This window comes from Brachyistius frenatus, unplaced genomic scaffold (assembly GCF_029030835.1).
Source record: "Brachyistius frenatus isolate BFR_SWC_R1_liver_20210118 unplaced genomic scaffold, ASM2903083v1 Contig_163, whole genome shotgun sequence".
NCBI classification, from domain to species: domain Eukaryota; kingdom Metazoa; phylum Chordata; class Actinopteri; family Embiotocidae; genus Brachyistius; species Brachyistius frenatus.
The window spans coordinates 698583-718802 of NW_027210762.1; the positions used below are offsets into that span (position 1 = coordinate 698583).

The 20220-nt window shown below is 42.6% G+C and overlaps 1 protein-coding gene across 2 annotated transcripts in view; it reads right to left on the reverse strand.

The window, feature by feature from the left end:
* Window positions 1-12535: 12535 nt before the first annotated feature.
* nos1apa (nitric oxide synthase 1 (neuronal) adaptor protein a) overlaps window positions 12536-20220 on the reverse strand; it is a 119957-nt gene continuing 112272 nt past the window's right edge. The window contains exons 9-11 of one of the 2 annotated variants that reach the window (XR_011311739.1): window positions 18517-18682; window positions 13350-16545; window positions 12536-12597 (exon numbers count right to left, since the gene is read on the reverse strand). Coding sequence is in view for 1 of the 2 variants with exons in the window: in XM_069716822.1 (XP_069572923.1) it covers window positions 15986-16545; window positions 18517-18682 (726 nt within the window). In the remaining variant the exon portion in view is untranslated. Of the gene's footprint in view, window positions 12598-13320; window positions 16546-18516; window positions 18683-20220 lie in introns of those variants that run through there. The other variant, XM_069716822.1, reaches the window with a different exon arrangement.

Genomic DNA, 20220 nt, shown 5'->3' on the forward strand with positions numbered 1-20220 from the left:
TTTGGTTTGTTCTGGAGGACCGTGTAATGCTGACAGATTACTGTTTGTGTGTGTTTTCTTATAATTACAAACACGCCTGAAGGACTCCATCTGTAATAATTATCTCTCATTAACGCTGAAATGAGGATTTTGGATGCTGTGGATTAACGGCATCCTTCAGACAACAGCCAGATTAGAAACAGAGAGGCATGCAGAGCGGGACGTATTCCGTTATTTATTTTAATTTTTTTGGTTTAATGCAACATGTAATCCCCCATAGTCTTTTAATATGCTATCTAAACACAATAGTTTTTCTGTTTTTTTTAGTTTTTTTTTTTTAAATCAGCTCGGCGCCCTGCAGAAGAAGCAGAGCAGAGAGGAAGCACAGAGAAATAAAAGGAGGCGGATGTTTATTGGGCACAAAAAAAAAAAAAAAAAAAAAAAGTAGTCAACAAAACTAAACCGGCCAGCTCTCACTCCCACTCACGTACGAGCAGCCGGGCTGAATCCACTCCGACGATAACGCAATCCTCTGCAACACCATAAAAAAAAAAAAAAAAAAAAAGTTGGGAAATCTACCCTACAGGGAAGATTTATGTTCACACCACAGTCGGCTTGTCATTTAGTTTCTGTCTGTTTGAACAAGTGATGCCTCAAGAGAGTCGAGAAAAACTTAGCCGATGGTGAAATTAGATTATTTTGTGCTCTGAAATATAAAAAAAGTCAAATCTACTCTTTATTTATTTACATTTTCTGTGTAGAATCAAGTTGAATTGTTGAGATCATCATTAAAAGCATAAAGCGATTTCTCAACTTCCATAAAAAAGTTTAAAAAAAAAATCATCCTTTAGAGCTTAATTAACCAGCTCTTAATTGATTATTACAGTCACACAAATCTGTGATTGTTTGGACATTTATTTTGTACAAATATCCTTCATTAACTACCTCTTAATTTTTTGGGAAAGTTGGTCAACCAAACTAAACAATTAGAAAAAAAAAACGACATTAAGAGTACGTAAATCTACTTTAACTGTTTGTAGAATAGAATAAACGGAAAATCGATTCATCCACATCAAAGGTGCATTCATGACATTTTATTATTTGCAACGAGTTGGAATTTTTTGGCCGTCGCCATCTTTGCTTGTTCGGAGCGGTTTGGAGCAGGAAGTGACCATATTTGGACGAGAGCTGGGGGAGGAACAATCTGATTGGAAACCCGACGATACTACGTCCCGCCCACAGATAGCTGAAACCTGACTGCACCACAGGCCTGTCAATCAAACAGACACACCCCCAAAAACATGCCGCTTTTTTTGGAGGCCTTTTTTTTTAATGAATGAGGGATTATTTTCAGATGGACCGCCAGAAAACTAATAAGAAGGAGCGACTTTACCGAACAACACCGAGATAACGCGCTAAAATCCTTTATTGACTTTGTATTTCATCTGAGAAGTTGAATGGGAGTCTATGGAGCTGGAAGCTTTTTGTTGCCGGCCTCTAGTGGCACTCGCTGGTATTGCAGCTTAAAGGCCTTTCCGCATTTGCGGGATTTTTCAGACCTGGTAGCTACGAACACTTTTATATACATTTTATTATTACTTTGGTGATTTCGTTAATGATTTCATACATTTCCCGCCACACATGTTGGTTCAAAACTTTTGACCTCGCAGCGCTCGTAGCAGGACTTTTTTCCGAATTGTGTCATCACTTCTCAAACAATGCTGCTGCTGTGGATTATTTGTCAACAACCTCTTAAAGATGACTAAGATTAAGTATTTTGTTTGTCATGGAAGGAAAAAGGTTTTCAGGAATTTTTATCTTAATAGAAAATGAGCTCGCAGATTTACTGTTGACTTGAAACTGGTGTAATAAATCTACAGCGTAAGAGCCAATGATATCTCTGTTTTGAAATAAACCTGCCGTCACCACAGCTTGTCTCACCAATCTATGTTTAATATTCATATTCACCCTGTCTGGTCTTTAATGAAACTGTAATCGACACCTCAGCTCGTCACAGCTTGACTTCCTCAATAAAGTTTTTTTTTTTTTTCTCCGCAGGGTCATTTTTCAGATATCTTCTATTCTAATTAGGGAATAATGACGATTTATGATGTGTGTATGATTACGGTTTTCATCATGCGGAACCGGTAATTGGCCCAATCAGCTCTCGCCGCCCTCTCGGGGAGCTTCTCTGCGCTTCGACTCTGTCAAGACAGCCGCCGTGAGGCTGTAATTAACTTCGGTTTCAACTCTGGCGTCGCCAATGAAAAATGCCAAACTGTTTGGCTTTGTTCTCAGCTGAGGGTCGCCCCACTCTGCGGAGGAGGACTGTGTGAAATCACTGAAAGCTCCAGAAAAATCAAGTAAGTAAATCTGGAGTTGAAAGGCAAACGCACCTCGGACCAAACGGCGAAACGGTAGAAGTCTATCTCGTTTTATGAAACGTTTTAAGGACTCGTTGAAAGCTAGATTTATTCTTATGCAAATATAATATCTTAAAATGGAAGCAGGGAGGACATTTTTCTATTTTTTAATGTTATACTAGTTGTGTGTGCATGAAACAACCGCACAAACATCTTTTTTTCTGTTTCCGTCCAGGAAAAGGACGATGTTTGAAAAAAGCTCGGGATTTGCTTTTGCTACTAAAAGCGAAAAAAAAAAAAAAACAAAAAGTGTAATTCTTGCTGGAACAGATGAGGGCGAAGCAGCATGAGGCTGAGATACTGAGAGGATGAGTGACCTGCAGCACGCTCACTTCAACACATAAACACAATCATCTTCAGGCCAGACAGGGTCATTATCACTGATGTATTAAATTAGAGCCGCATTAACATATACGCGTGTGTGTGTGTGTGTGTGACAAGTATTTGTATAAGAGAGGGGAATCATGCCTGAGATTTGAGAGGGAAGAAAAACATCTTCCTCTTGAAGATGAAGATATAGACACACACACACTAACAGAAAGGTAGAGCGGCTCATCAATGTTTCACTTGGTTTCATTATAACATGAATGATTAAAGTCGGCGGGAGTCGCTCTCAGACTGATGGGCGAGCGAACGTATGGCCGGATTAATGGAAGAAGTTTGGGATTGATCTGGCTGAGGTCTTGACTGACACGCCGCCGCCACCGCCGCCTCCTCTCACGTCGGCTCTTGCTTGTGAAAATGGATTTCAACCTCCGGTTATATGGAGGATCTAATGCAACATTCACGACTCGCAGTTTACTGCAGGAACCAGTAAAACAAAAGAAAAATTGTGAAATGACTTTATAAAAAAAGAAAAAAACGGTATTTGGGACCTCTTATGAAGGTAAAGTAGAATATGGTATCTAAGACGTACAGTGTGATGACTGTTTGAGGACTTGTACAGTGTACAGTGTGTATGTTTTATGTTTATATACAGGTATGGCAGAATAAGAATGCAGGAAATGAAATAGCGCAAAATTTCGCATTTCTTGTTATGCAGACGATACCGTGTTATTTCCTCGAGAACATTTTCATCAATGATGTTACTAAACCACTTTTTTTTTCATCCAACGATTTCCAGTTTAGAGAATTTGTAGATTTTATGTTTTTCCATCCCGACGGACGGACGGAAGGACACCAAGACGCCTCTTTGGAGTCGTGGAAACTACGATGGCAATTTCTACAGTTTTCTGACATTGTAAGAATACGATTAATTAAGAAAACAATTAGGAGACCATTAAAGATTACTCACATCTTAGACAAGTTTAAGCTTTGGTTAAATTGAGGCAACTACAGAAATTAAGGAACAAAAAGAGAAGAACATCGGATGTCGGTGGTAGACTGTATTCAAACCGTGGTCTGTGTTGAAGGTAGTGTTGTAAAGAGACCGCAACAGCAACCATTCATTAAAAAAAGATATCTCATAATCAACAGGAATCTTCAAAGATCTGATAAAACTTCAAATTAAGGCGATTGAGGTCGTTCAGTTGTTTTAATTAGCCGTGTTATCTTCACGTCTCTCCGTCTTCATATTGCTGCCCTGAAGTTGTTTCTCAGAGGAAACCAACAACACAGGATTAAACTGAACTACAGAGCCGACCCCTCTTCCTCTTGTATCGTAGACAACCTGCCCATTTCCTCTTAAATAGGTCCAACCCGATGGTAAACAGGGCCGGGCAGCCAACTTTAAATTCCATCCCTCAAAAAAACATCAGTCAGTATCTGTCTTGGTGAGACGTGCCGAGGCGAGCTGGATCTGACCCTCGGTCTCCGGAGGAAACACAAGCCCCCCATTAACAAAACCGAGTCGTCCTCTCCTTTCTCCCCCCCTCCCGTCCTCTTCATCTTCCGCCTCCTCCTCCTCCTCCTCTACCTCAGGTAACCTCTTCACACAATGCACCTTCTGTTGTTTTTTTTCTCACCCCCCCTCTGGGATTTGTTCTGTTGGCAGAAAGCGCATTTAGGCTGAAACTAATACTAATTAAACTTTTGAAACCCCCCAAAAATTCTCCATCACGACTAATACTAATGAAGCTCCTGCTATTGAACTTCGACCACGCGATGAATAATCCCACATAATCCAATACTGGTTCCATTTTCTGTAGACGGGGTGGAAACTGGAAACGTAGCCGAGCCGACTGTTCAATAGAAGAGCAATTACACCTCCGACTCAGACGTCTGCCTTCGAATCATCTTCAGGGCCCCGAAGACACACCGATTGCTGCCAAACAAATTTGTTTCTTTGGTATTTGTTCACGTGTGAAACGTTTGCTGATCTATTTTATAGGCACAAATAACTTTGAGGCTGCTGGAACCACCAAATACAATCTCTTAAAACGATTATTATATATGCAAAAACATTCAACCGATAGATACCATCGAGAAAAATGTTGACAGGGAAAGAGAAAAACTCTGAACTCCTGGTGGTCCTGGTTGAAAAATAACTCTTTCTGAATACATTACGGATATATAAATATGTAGATATACAGTATGTGTAATCCATCCAGTGGTTTTGACTGATTTGGCTTTTTTTTGCCTTCAGGTCATAAATTGTCTATTTTTTTTTTTTTTTTACGGTTTGTTTTTTCTCTTACTTCCAATGTGATCTCAGTAAATGTCAAGTTTTGTTGACATTTCTTTTTAGATTCATTACATTGGACGGGGCTTTTAAAATAACACAGAGGGAACCCCATCGTAAAAGATGTTTAAGATACTGAATCAACTTCCCTACTAACCGCGGCCCCGAACGAACCCACGCTGACAAGCAGCTTCGGGACATGTTAAGTTTTAATTAAAGGGAGCAAAATGTACGTTTTTTTTTCTTTCTTTCTCTCTGCTGCTCTCGTTGACTAATGGCACAATTACGGTAATATGGTTACCCTCTCCACAAGCATAAAAAACCCCAAAGCCACATCAATGCATTTACTGGGAAATTACCGTCCAAGCAAGAAGAAATAAAATCCTTTAAATTGTTATTTAAAGACCTAAAAGAGATTTCAAGAGATGAATTAAGGATTAGAGATAATTGAGTTACAGTTTGGTTTATGTTAAAGGTCTCAGGTTCATATTAAAGTGAAGATGACCAAAAGCGTTATCGAGGCCCAACGCTGATGGTCAAAAAAATGGTCAAGGCTCTTAACTTTCCACGTTTCCAGTTCTGAAAAGTGCCAGAAGATGCAATACCACTGAGGTACCACTAGGGGCTGGTTTAACTTTAGCTCCATTGGCTCCCATTTAAAAAAGCATTAACTTCTCTCATGAAATACAAGTCGTGATGATGTCATTAGATAAATCACCTCCTTCTGATCAGTGTTTCCTTCTGGAAATAATTCCAGCCCTAATTAGATATTAGGCCTCAAAGAGAGCTATGTTTGGGAGCCAGCCCGGTTTGATTGACATGACCGGGGTGCATTCAGGTTACCGGTAGGCGTGGACATAGTGTCCTGACCACACCCCTCCCCCCAAATATGGTCACTTCTGGCTCCGAAAAAACAAAACAAGACGGCGACGGGCCAAAATAAAACAAGGAAAACATCCATTTGTTTGAAGACCAGGATTCGTGCACGGGAAGCAGTGTCATGTTGAAACGGTAAAAATAATTAAAAAAAGGCCTACTATGCTGTAACATTAGGATTTCTTTTCACTGAAATTGAGGGCTGAAACCACAATGAAACAGGAGCAGAATAAAAGTACAAAGAAGTAGGTGGACATGTGAATATATATAACATACTGCTATTTAATATATCTATACGTTACAGAATATAAAACCTATTTGGCAATAAAGTTGCTTCTGATTCGGATATTTAACCCTTTTGGCCACATCTCCCTGGTAACTAACTATCTGTTAACTAAAGGCCACAAAAGACTTCACAAGAAAACAAAGAAAGCAGGTTTTTGTGTGTTTAACACTGTTTGGTAATCTGAGTTTGTTCTTCAGGAGATATAGTGAACACACGGGAGCTTCAGAGTGTCGAAGCGTGTCTTCTTGGGAGTCCTAATATGACACATCAAACGTGAATAAAGTTCAGATGTTTTCTTGTAAAGGCGAGAAATGATCAAAGGTGCCTTCTTGTCTTTCCTCCTCAGCTCTCGGTGGGAGTCGTTCGCTTTGAGGTCGACGCCGACTTTCACCTCCGTTTTTTTATTTATTTATTTTTTTAAATTCAGCGTGTGAGCGCGTTAACATTTCGTCGGCTTGCTTTTGTCAGCGCGTACGTGAGGAAACACGAAAGGAAAGCCGCAGAGGAGGGAAGAAATAGGACAAGACAGACGAGGGGGCTGACAGACAGATGAGACGGAGCCCGTCAGCGGGCGCTGCGACTCCACATCGGTCTTCTTCTTTTAGCCGTTACACATCTGGAGCCCCACATGTTCCAGATTACCGTGCCGAGCGGCCTCCGGCGCCGCATCACGGGAACATCAAAGCAGATCGCCACCGCGTCCAGATGTCGATGAAATGAACACGGAAAAACACGAGCGCCGCCTCCGAATGTGCACATTTGCGAGAACGGCGAGACAAATCCCGGAAAAAAAAAACCCAACAACAACCCAGTCGAAAGGTTGTTTTAATCTGCGGCCAAAAAAAGAGCAGCGATGTGAGCGGGAGGTCGTCGGCTCGAAGCCCGGCGGGGAAAATCCAGTTAGGGATTGTGAATGCATGAAAGCAGGAACAGAATATGGCAGCAAAAACTGAACTGAAAAGACACACGTGGACACGTCTATAATCAGTCCCTCCAAGAAATCCCGATCTTGCGAATATTTGTTATTATATTTATTTAACGTGAATTCAAGCGGTCTCCGCAATATTGGCGGGAGGTTACAATTCTCTAAAATTCACACAAAACCCACTTTATTAACAAAAAAGAACTCATTTACAACCAGAAAGGCTCCTGTTTTCTCAACACCTAATAAAACAGGAAGTGAGGGTTTTTTGTGGTAAATGCGGTCTTTCACATTAAAATGTTCTAATTAAATGCCTATTATCAAAAGAAGTTGTTACATTTTACTTTATGCTAAAATCATTTCATACACACGTCAAGTTGGAAGAGACTTTGTTTGTGTATTGATGTGTTGAATTAAAATGAATTAAACAGCATTTAAAGCTCTTATTTTGAAAGGCAGATGTAGCGCTGTTCTGTAAAGCTGCGTCTTTTATATTGGTAAATTTTAGCCCCCGTGGTTCTCGAAGTTCAATAAATAAATTAAAAAAAAGATTAGAACTGATATATTTCTGTGATGCGCAGCGTGAATATTATCAAAAGAAGTGATTGCATAGTTATTTTTTTGTATCATGTATTGCTTAAAAAAACAAAAACAAATATTTCCTTTTTCTTTTCGATTTGCAATTTTCTCTAATTGCGGCAATTTTACACAAACAATCGCAATTTTTGAGAAAATCTAAACTCAGCAACATTAAAAAAAAAAAAAAAAATTAAAAAAAACCTCCCGGATGGGCTGAATAATTCTGTGTTATTATGGTCAAAGCAGCTCAGTAAATAAGTTCAGTTCGCGTGAGTCCTGTTTGGTTCTCGTCATTAACGCCGAGGTCAGCGGATTAATTGCTCGGCTCTTCCACTCCTTTCATTTCCCTTCTGCTCGTCTGGCACACACACGGCCATTAATTTCCACCGCCGCCGCGGTGTGTTGTGAGCGCTTGTTTGTGTGCGACCCACTAACGCCTCGCGTCTCCGTCAGCGCTACTTCACACCGACAAAACCAAGCCGGGCCAGATCCTCGCACTTAACACGCTCCGAAGCTCTTTTGTTGTGGATGTGGTGCAGCCGCACAAAAGAGCTGTAACATAACATAACACACCAAAAAAAAAAAAAAAAGACCTGAACGCAAGAAATCTGTGTCGCTATCTGGAACCGACACACTTTTTGTATTTGTATGTTGTTGCTCTTCCAGCCTGTCGTGTGCTAAACAGGCTGTATTTGAACTGTTTCCTTATTTTATTCTGAAAAATAAACTTGAATTTGTGACCACTGACCATTAAAGGTCGGATGCACTCAGATCTGAATTACGGCACACAGACAGGCGTTTGTAGGACGTGTGAACTAATTACATGGTGACTTAGTTACAACCAGATGTTATTGCTGAACACATCAGCCTTTGCTCTTCTGGTTTTCATGCTGGTCACGTGACTTCGGGAATAAAATCGGCTTCTTTGGGTAAATAAATTGCCGATAACCAGAACATCTCCCTCTGTATCTTCTCTTTAGTCTCTTTTTCTCTGTGTATTTTCACAACATCTTTGTTTGTTGCCTGTTTTCTTGCTTTATAAATTAAATAAACTTCTATAAAAAAAAATAAAAGCAAGCATTTTATTATAATAATCTTGAACATTTTTGATAGAAATGTCTTTTAAGTCACCCTCTACGGCCAAATGAGGAAACAAAATGGAGATTAAGCCTTGAATTTGCAGAGTTAGGTCCAATCGGATTTGTTTCTCAAATCAGATGTTTAGGACGGATCACCAACCTATCTGCATCGTCTGCTACGGTAACGACGTGTGCATAGCTACGCTGGTGACGCAGTTTTAAAATTTTTTTTTGTTTCATTTAGGAAGCAAAGTGCCAGCGTCGTCCATGGCGACAGGATCTCCACTCTGTGATCGCTCTGCCGGCGGCGGCACAGATTCTGCTCACTCTCGTCTTTCTGAAAACGAGGTCGTCATTGAGAAATCGGATGCGAGCCAGCGGAGCCTCTGGAATTAGACGCATCAGTCGAAAATCCGATTGGATTCGCATTTCCTCCAAATGTGGGCCTGAGTGACACGTACGGCATCCGCCAAATACTGGCGGTTCGGGCCAGGAAGGGATGGCACGGCTGAGAGACTGATGTCACGCACGGTCTTCATCCCCGGCAAGTGAAGTCCAAAAAAAACCTCAGCTGCAGTAACCGCTTCTGGCCACAAGGGCAGAAAAAACAAATCGGAAAGAAACAAGAATTTATTGTGAAACTTCAAATTGAATTTTCTGGGTTGCAGAAACCAAAGTAATGAAAAAGTGTTCCTGTTCTCATTAAAGATCGTACATGTCACAGTCAACGAGCAGAGATTCATTTTTTGCGTGTTCGGCTTCGGTCGGCTGGGTCGGAGGCTGGTACGTGTGCACCTGTGTGTGTGTGTGTGTGTGTGTGTTTGTAAGTGTGTCCCTGCAGGTGACAGGCTGAGCTGTGTATTGCGTATTGATCCGACCTGCTCCCTTCGCCGTCCCAGCAGTTAACCCCGGTTTCAAACAACACACGACCGTGACGGGGAAATCGATTTGGAGTCACCGGACCTCGCTCCGCTGGGTCGGGCCGGTCGGCAATGAGGCCGTCGGACGGCGACGACGTGCCCCGACGGACAATTCATTCATCCAGAGAGGAGGGAGGAGAGCAGAAGGCGAGAGAGACAAAGATCGAGATTTAAGATCAGAGCGGTTGTAAAATCAGTCTGTGGACAAATCAAACCGACAGTCTGAGCCAACAAGAGGCTGCTTCGAGAGCACATTTTCTAAAAGGGATCTGATGCGATCGTATCCATCGTAACCACGAGGCGACCAGGAAGCCCGATCAGTCAACGACATTAAAGGAGCGGGTCGTCGATTGCAAATTACAAACCCAAAGTCCACACGGAGAATAAACGATGGCGTGACAGCGGGAGCTAATAAAGGTTTCACAGTGCCGTAGATTTCTTTGACATTTCACTACAATACTGGATCTATATCTGTTTATCTTACAGCGTGGACAGAAAACTTTCGGAACGAGCTCCACATTTTCATAAACATTTCATGTACAGAAGTGGAAGAGAGTTCGTTTTTCTTGCCTTCAGCCTTGACAACTCAACTTCAATAACAAAACGCCAAATAGAAAAGCACTCGGGGCTCGTGGGCCACAGAGAAAACTTCAAGGGTACAAGTAACACTCAGTGTAAAGTCAATAGATAGGAAAGTATTTGTTGCACAATAAACACAACAGGTTTTTTTTTTTTTTTACTTGTTGCAGCTGTCAAAGTAAATAAATATCTGGAATCTGTGATTTTCACATTTCCGTACGTAACATTTTGAAGCTCATTAGCTAAGTTGGCTGAGGTTTTTATGTGGCCCGTCGGCCCAGAATGCAACTTGATAACTGACTGAGTGAAGAGCAGTTGGGAAGCAGATCTAAACCCTGTTAAATCCCGCTGACCCAGACACGGGGTTTCCCCGACCCTAACCGTCACCTTCCTGTCGCTGAGGTTACCCGGAAAGGTCTTCTACGGCTCAGGATGGACACTCTTACTTCCTTCCATCCTCAGATATACACCTTAGATGTATTTCTCATAACACTCAAAGGTCCATCTGATGAGCAGGCAGCTTCTTCTGCACCACACAAAATATCAAAATTCAAGCTCCAATAGATGCTAAAGGTCAGATAATGTAACACTGGAGTATTACTGACATACGATTAACCAGAAAGACACACACAGACACACACGTTCTTCTTTCCAGCGTTCAACCGCATCGTATAAATTCATGAGGCTCGATCAATAACTGGTTAAGAAAGTGGGAATGAGTTCAAACTGTAAAAAAACCTTCTCCATGCCTCTGAGTGCGATCTCACTATAAATCCCTGGAAAGTTGCTGCTCGTAACTCTTTCTCCAGCAGTAATTACTGACCCCTCCGTCAAGGTGAAAGGTGAAGACATCCTTTTTGTTTTTTTTTGTTGCAACTGACAACATGAATCACAGAAAATGTAAAATGCCAACGAGAGGCTGTTTAGAAATACAGTACGTCTGACATTTTGGAGAGGTCGGAGGACCAGCAGGGTTCAGGCGATGACAGGAGGATAAGGTCGAACACATGTGAAAGAAATATCAATAATACAAAATGAGAGGTGACAAAAAATAGACTATTTAGCCCAGAGGCTGACGAATCAGAGCAGAATAGATAGTTTAGAGTAAAGAAATGCAACATGGAAACGGCTCTAACACCAGTGGAAAATGTAGAAAAAGAAAACTTCAGGTTTCCAGAATGTTCTTCGTTTTCTAAACTTCTTTTACTTTGAGGGAAAGAAGCACAAAGTTTAAAATTTGACGGATCTTAATCAGATGACGGGATTACTTAAAGGATCACTTAAAATTACAAAACATTTCTGCGTGTAAACTTTAAGGATGAAACAAGCAAATATTTGAATTGTTGATTACTTGTTTCAATTTCATTGTTTAGTTTAAAAAAAATTTCACATCGCAGTTTCCCAGAGTCAGAAAAGGCGTCTTTTGAAGTTTTGTCCAAAACCCAAACTTTTCAATTAACTATCAGAGAACGCAGCAAAAACCCCCCCAAAAATTGAAGAAGCTGGTACCCGTAAATGAATGTAAACAAATTCAGGAAGACGTGGAACCAAACTGAGAAGTTTCCCTTCGCTAACTGCTATTGAGGCGTCGCAGCTGCGCAGACGAGTAATGAGTTATGCAGACGAGGTTGGTTTCACAGTTTGTTTTGATGTAGCATTACATGATCAGTCTTTTGTTGCACACGAGTGGGAAAGCAAAAAAAAGGTTCTTTCTCCAGTCTGTTTTGTTGTTCAGACGCCCTTAATAATTCAGAAAATAAATCATGGATGAGGTGGGTTGAGAACTGATGCCGAGGTCTCCCTTTGTTTTGTAGCGTTATTCGTTTCATTCATCAGACACGTTTTCGTACACGGGGGAGCTGTTCAATTATTTGTGTAGTCGATAGAAATCAGAATCTTTAGGTTGAGATTCAAGCACCAAACCTTTAATATGTTACACCAGTGTTGCGTAAGGCCGGTGGTGGAAACAGGTAAAGAGGCAACGAACACCTTTCCGGCATCTCTGTGGCATCTGAGGGAGACTTTTTCCTCCTTCTATTTTAAATAATCAAATTAGTGGGTTTGAAGTCGTGGGAGGGAGGCGATGAGGAACTAATAAGTACACTTAAGACCTGCTTCCACCATCTCAGCCTCATAATTGGGCTCCAGGCCTGCAGCTCGATTTAAGTCCCAAAAATGAGATCGCTGAAGCCATTTCTTTTCCCGATAATATAATTCATTCTTTGATTAAATGTAATACCTGAATTGTGAGATGGTGGGTCACCTTTTTTTTTTTTTTTAAATCATCGTAGCACCAGTGTGGAGGTTTCACGGAAGATTTGATCACAAGCAGGACTGAATGCGTTTTATTTTTGGTTGATTTCAAAGGCTGTTTCATTACTTTTGAATTGCAGTAGAATTATCTGATGTTGATAGCATTTGAAGATGAAACGTGACTTAAATGACATAAATTAACACAGAAGAAGAAGAAGAAGAAGAAGAGAGGCGATAGAGAGAAGGAGAAAAAGTGGAGGAGTCAGATCAGCGTCGTTCATCGGACGATCACGTTGAAAAAAAAGCGATCAGTTGGAAATCATTTTCTTCATGTGTATTTTTGGAGTCGGTTCGGACTCTCACGGGTCCGTGGTGGACTTTTTTTTTTTAATTAGGAAAATAGACTGTCTCATGGCATGTGTTTTTCCAAAGGTCCATTTTGGATCAGAACCAACAAATTGGACCGAAGGCAGGTCAGGAAACACCAAGTGAGGTTCTTCTTTCACATCGGAGGTTGTTGCATCGTAGAATTCGTCCCCCAGAGTCAGACTGTCAACACCGAGTTCTACCGGGACGTTTCGGAGGCGGAAATCATTCGCTGCAAACCACCTGAACTGTGGCGCCATGGCAACAGGGTTCCCCGACCTGACGACACACCCTCGCATTAATTCGGGTCCAGGTTTTTTGTTTTTGCTTTGGTTGTCCACATTTCAATCGCACCTCGTATTTGTGCCCGAGTGCTGATCCGACGGTCGTCGTCTCTGTCTGAATAGTTTTGAGAACTGTCGCCACACTTCACTGAGAAACACACACACACACACACACACACACACACACACACACACACACACACACACACACACACACACACACACACACACACACTAGTTCGGTCTCATCCGAAACTGACTCGGCCACCAATTTCCAAACAAACTTTAGAGAAATAACATCCCAGATAGAATCTCTGTCATCCTTTTGACACAAACACCTTCAGATAGCGAGTGGCTAACTGGGAGTCGGTTTACTGGACTCTCGCTGATTGGGCTGATCCTATCAGGCGAAAGCGCTTTGGCAAAAAAAGATAGCGAGCACTTTTGAGGTTTGGGCCGATTCCTTCCCCCCCTTTGAAATCTCTGCAGCATCTCAGATTTCGCCAAATACTGGACTGACTGCATTGATCTGAGAGAAGCGCCGCTCGGATAAATTGGGGCGACGGAGCGCAAAAATTAAAACTCTTGTGGCTTTCCTCGTGAAACAAAATGAATACTTTAATACCGCATTGTGCCTGGAGGCCGTACACAGAGCAGGGTTTAACCGAACGGGACATCTCTTGGCTGCCATCCGTGAGCCGCCGTTCTGGCACGGATGGTAGGTGGGGATGGGATGGGGGAGGAAAGGGGGTGGGGGGTGGGGGGGTAGTTTTTGTTTACGGGATGAATAAAAGAAACAAACAGCGTTCCTCGAGGTCCGACTAATCCCGGCTTTACATAAATTAAAAAGAGGGGAAACGCGTGGACAAGTGAAAAGAGTGCAAACATGCTCAGACTACCAAGTCTCTCTCTCTCACACAAAAAAAAAGGAGGGCCGCCTGCAGAAGTCAAGGACGGAGCGCTTCAACAAGTTCAGTGGGACGACGTAGAAAACAAAGTTTACAGTCTAAAAATAGTCTTTGACTAAGCTGTGGGAGAAAAGGGGGTCTCTTCCCTTTTTCCAAACACGAGAGACGGCAACAAACTTCCTCCGCAGACGAGTAATGGTTTTTCATTCGAGGGAAGAAGAGTCGTTTCTCACTCCGGCGAGGAACGCCAGCTCATCAGTCCGACGTCTCGTCACTCCCGAACGCTGCCGTCTTGTTACCTGCCGGCGTGAGTGACGGCTGCGCTCCCGATCCTGACAAATTGAAAGCTTTGCCCCTGAACTAACCTGAAGGAGACGTCGTGTACGTACAGCTCCAAAAAACAACAACAACAAAAAACAAAACACAGCAGCTCGGTTTGACTTTCATTGTTGACTCAAAACGCTCGCTCACGTTTCACATTTCACATTTCACATTTCACAGAGGGGAATTATTAAAACTCTTAAATTGAAACCTCCTGGATCTTAATGAGGACGTTTGTAAAATGAGTGCGTTTGATTTACGGACAAGAGGTTTGTGCGTGTGATCGAGAACGGAGGCGAAAGAAAAGGAAGGAAAGGAGAGCGACAGGAGTTAAGAGTGAATGCATGAGTATGCATTTATATTAGAGTCAAACAGATGCCAGATTTGAGGTGTGACAAATTGATAATAATACTCTTAAGGTGCGTTCAGACTGAATGTGAAGCAAATTGTCGTCTCACTTTATTCACTGAAAATCGGATTTAAATGAAACTATTGTGATTAGCAGCGATCTAGCTGTCTATGCACATCACCGGCGTCCTAAAGATTTGAAGGAATCTTTGGCTCGAATTGAAAATCGTAGCTGCGGATCCGGGAAACATAACAGCAAGAGATGCACGATAATATCAGCATGTTTTTTTTTTTTTTTTTTTTTTTTTTGCTGATAAAGGCTTTCAAATTAAAATATAGGCAGCGGCCCAGAAAGAAGATTTCTGAAGATTAAAATGATGCTTTAATTGTGCCCGAATACTCGAACACAAAAAACAACAACCCATATGTTATGTTTTACGTAAACAAGTTGAAGTAATTTTCCAAAAAGCATTGTATTTTATGTCTGCATCTGAGTAAACATAATCATACGTTAATTCCCCTGCAGGAGATAATTAATGTTCTCTTTGATTGGGTGGGAAAAAAAAAAATCTGCATGTAATTGTATTAGAAATTGATCAAAAGAGTTGGAAAATATCTGCATATCATAAATTAAAAAAAAAAAAAATCCATTACGTACATCCATAATAATTAGAAATGTTGAAAAAGCAACTCAATGAATGGAAAGTAACCGTAGCAACCTATCAGAGGGGAAATAAATAAATAGACTAGTGGCAACAAGGAGCTCATTGAACCTCATTTCCATCCAAATAACTTTGTTTGACTGTTTTTATAATGTAACGTTTAATAATTAACATCTGCTTGAATAGTTGCTGACAACACCGAGGTCTTATTCCAAATAAGGAATTTAAGCAGCTGTTTAATCTTAAGATTAAATCGATCGGCCCATTTGCAGACGACGCTGCGTTGTGTCGCGGGAAACGTCGCGCTCGGGGTTTCGACTCGTTTGCTTTCAAAACTTCGCTTCACGTTCGAGCTGAAAGCACCTTAAGGTCTGCGTATATCAAAGTGCAAATAAAAATCAGAGGTGTGCGATCTGTTGTCTAAAAACAATGGCCCATTAAGTTACCTGCTGTGTTCACGTCTGCTCTGTATATAATGTAATTGTGCACATCTGACTGAAGTCCTCTGCGTGTTTCAGTCCTACGTAGCAGTCGCAAACCAGGTCGAGGCTTCTCCGTTCCTGGGGGACGGGTTAGCGTGTTACACCGCGATTTCATCCCCCAGACAGTCAGGAGTTCCCTGTCTGTTGAGAACGTTGAGCAGCCTCACCGTCTCCTCATCGGCCCCCCAGCCAAAGATCTCCATCTCCTGCCCTCCCTCGTCCTCCTCCTCCTCCTCGTCGTCGCTGTCGTCCGTGTTCGACTCGTACTCCGAGGCGATGCCCGACTCGCGAAACCTGGCGAAGCCCAGGCAGCCCAGAGATTTGACGTCGCGGGACGACAGCAGCTTCGCCGCGCCCCCGAACGCCTCCTGGGCTTTTATCTCCGCCTCGAGCGACGGGGGAGGCGAGGGGAGTCGAGGAGGCGGAGGCCCCGGGGGTCCCGGGAGGAAACGGAAACGCTCCAGTTTGAGCCGACAGGTGTCCCTACCTAGCGGGCTTCCCAGAGTCCCGTTGGACGACGAGAAGGCGTTGACGGTGCCGTCGCCGAGCGCCGGCAGGTTGAGGGCCGACACGTCCGGTTTGGGCGTCGTGGGGTCGCAGATCACCGCCGGCAACGTGGACCGGAACGTGATCTCCAGCAAACTGTCCTGGGAGCCCACTGAGGAGAGGAGACAGAAGAAGAGACATCAAATGTCTTGCGCCACCTTCGAAAGTTCAACCCGACACCAGATATAGATCAGGAAGTCAGCCGGTGGATCGGTGAGTTCTCCTTCAAGGTATGCAGAAAGAAGAACCAACACGTTTCGAAGCATTTCATCATCAGCCGCTCGGCGAGACATGAAAGAAGCGCTCCCGTCCTCTCATATCAAACGGCGAACCCCTAAACAAATATGAAAGATGAGGAGTTTGTGATTCCTTCAGCTGGAGTTGGGATCAGGTTTCTTAAAAAACAAACAAACAGTGGAATCGACGGAAACAACGGCATCTATCAAACGCCGACAGAAAGCGCTCACACGACACCTGATTTATAATCTGCTGCCGATCCGTTGGAAATAAAAACGGGAGGATGCCGTGGGGAAAATACGAGGAGTCGAGTTACAGGAAAGTTACAAAAGTGGTACTTGCAAAAAAGCAAGATGCTGATCGTAAAGAGATTCCTTTAATAATAATTCAGACCAAAGGTTTACGTCGAGATGATTTGAAATTCTCCAGTATGGGACATTCAGAAAATTTGCAAGAAGCAACATCGCCACGGCAACGACTCCTCTTCTGGTTTAACCGACGACCTTTTTTTTTTTTTTTTTAATTTCTCACATCTTAAAAAAAACCCTGTTGGTTTGTGAACGGCCGTCATTGAGACTCGAGTTCGGATTTTGGCCGGCGCCATCTTTGCTAGTTCGGAGCAGGTTTGGAAGCAGGAAGTGACCATATTTGGACGAGCTGGAGGGGAGGAGGGCCGAGCGGCTTTTTGAGGCTTATTTTCTAATGAATGAGGGATTATTTTCAGATGGACCTCCAGAAAACTAATAAGAAGGAGTGACTTTAGCTAACAACACCGAGATAACTGATGGACACATTTTATTCACTTTGGATTTGATGAGAGAAGTTGAATGGGAGTCTATGGAGCCGGAGGCTTTTTGGAGCCGACCTCTAGTGGCACTCGGCTGGTATTGCAGCTTAAAACACTTCCGCATCGGCCTCATTTTTCAGACACGGAAGCTACGTCCACTTTTATAAACAGTCTATGCAACGTTTCCTTCTCTTTAGTCTATGTGGCGCGGAAGTTCGCGATGCTTATCGCTGAGCGGATATATTTCGCGCGTTTTGGTATTTAAAGAGGCGATAACGAGAGATTTTCTTTTCCTCCTCCGAGCGTCTGAAACGTCGGCTGATAACAGATCGTCTCTCGCGGGGTGACATTTGGACGGCGAGAAGATTTGTCGGTCTGAGAAGATGAAGAACAGATTTGGAAAAAAAAAAAAAGTAAAACGTGTGAAGCTGCTGACGGAGGGGACGGGTCCACAAACTCAATGTCTCCACGTCTTTGTGTGTCTGTTTGCTCCGTCCCGTGAAAAGTCTCCAACTGTTACCGTGTGAGATGCTTCATTATCTTTTTTTTTTCTGCCTGTGTCATGTCTTAACTGTCCATCCCATTTATTGCTGAGTCAGTGAAGCTTGTATTATTTCCTTAGTAGATTATTTCAGGAGTTTCTCTTTCCTGAGAAGCAGCCATGTTAGTTTGACGTTTATTTTGTTCCTCTTTTAATACTTGTTACGTCTTGTATAAATAAAAATGAGCTGTTAACGTCGTATTTTATGACAGCTGTTAATAATTTAAAAGTCTGTACAATATATAGACATTTTAAATGAGCTGATATTGCTGTTGACGTGTTGCTTGTACACGTTTTTGTATCATATGTTGGTGGCTTCAATTCTTGTGAACAGATAGTGAAATTAGATGAGTAATAAGGGACAGCGGAGAAAGTGGATCTCCAGGAGTTTCTTAAAAAGACTGCGTCTCTGCAGCTGAACATACTGCAGATGCACGTGCGGGTACTTTTTACACGGTCAGAAAGTGTATAAATACGTGTACAATGTGTACGAGCCTTTTTTTGAGAAATGTACTCACTGGAGTTTGGTCCACACATCTTGGTCTCCAGCTCCTGGATCTGTTTCACCAGCAGCGAGATGTGCTGCAGCAGGTCTTTGTTCTGCAGCAGCAGCTGGTGGACTCGAGCCTGGGCCTCCAGCCGAGCCGTGGCCTCCGCACTCAGCTGGTCCTTCAGGAGATGGACCTGCGCCGGGAGGACGGAGGAGGAGGAGGAGGAGGGAGGAAGAGGAGGAGGAGGAAAACAGAGAAACAGATGCTCAGCGGTGAGTCAAACTGTAAACAGAAGTATCCAAATGTTTTCCTGAACACCGAGATTCACCACATCCGACTCCACTCGAAGGCCTCGACCCAACTCAGCGGTGAAGTTTTCGAAGTCCTCGTTCTTTCGTTCCCTTTTTTTTTTTTTTTTTTCTTTAAGAAAAAGTTCAGCTACGGGCTTCGAATAGCTCTGTAATAATACGTGGTCACTTTGCAGCTAATCCCAGGACAGGGGGGGGGGGGCATGTTTACCACCCCGTTGTTTTAACAATACTCTGTAACTGTTTGGGAACTGAGGGGAACAGTTGCTGGAGTTTTGAAAGTGAAATGTAGTCCCATTCTGGCCCGGTATAGGATTTCAACTGCTCAACAGTTCAGAGTCTCCTTTGTCGTAGTTGTCTTTGGTCTATTTTAAAGTAAATGTGGGTTTACGGGATTTGCAAATCGTCGCATTGTTTTTTGTTTTTTTTACATTTTACACAACGTCCAAACTTTTACGGGAAACGGGGATGAAGTAAAAAAAACTGACAGGAAGCATTTACTGCTCACTGTTACTTTTAAAACGTTAGAACATTTTGCTGATGATACTGACACACGTTTACTTGAATAAGGTTTTGAATGCAGGATTATTTACACTGTACGGTATTCGTTCTTTTACTTAAGCGAAGGACCTAAATACTTCTTCTACTGCCGGTTCAGGGAAATCGTGACGGTCATTTTTTTTTTTTACAATTTTCAGACATATTGTAAACAAAATGATTCGTTGATTAATCAATCAGCGGACTAACTGACAATTTCAAAATAATCTTTTCTTTGTCTCAATTTTCTGATATTTCATCTTTCTACATTATCTAAATTGTATTAACACAAAATGTAAAAAATATCTCTGCACTGCAATTACCGCAGCTTTATAATCTTTTATTGGAGGACTAGCAGAGCTCCAGTGGCAGCTCTGATCCTCACGTAACCTCAATGCCACAGTCTGCTGTAGTCCGCCGGATTAAAGCAGAGACTCCATTTCAATTTGAGAATGAAAGGCGAAAACTTCTTTTTTACTCTTTGAATCATTTATATGAAAGGGGAGGAAGGGGAGAAAGACACACACACACACACACACACACACACACACACACACACACACACACACACACACACACACACACACACACACACACAGTCTCTCCCCCGTTTTAACTTCAAAGTACTCTCCAAATCAAATGTTAGTGGCCCCACCTCCCACCCCATTCAGCCATCTCCCATCCTCGGCGCATAATTGCTTTCAACAATTTCAAAGGAGAAAAATTCTCAAGGTTTTTAAATCACACAAGCGGTTCAGAGGAAAAAGCCCAACGTGTCGAACGAGACCGGTTATTAATGATTTTCTGACAGGAGAGGCGGCGCTGCTCGCGATAATTTGATCAGGCTCAACCCCGGAGTTTAAACACGGCCCACCCTGAGCTCCGG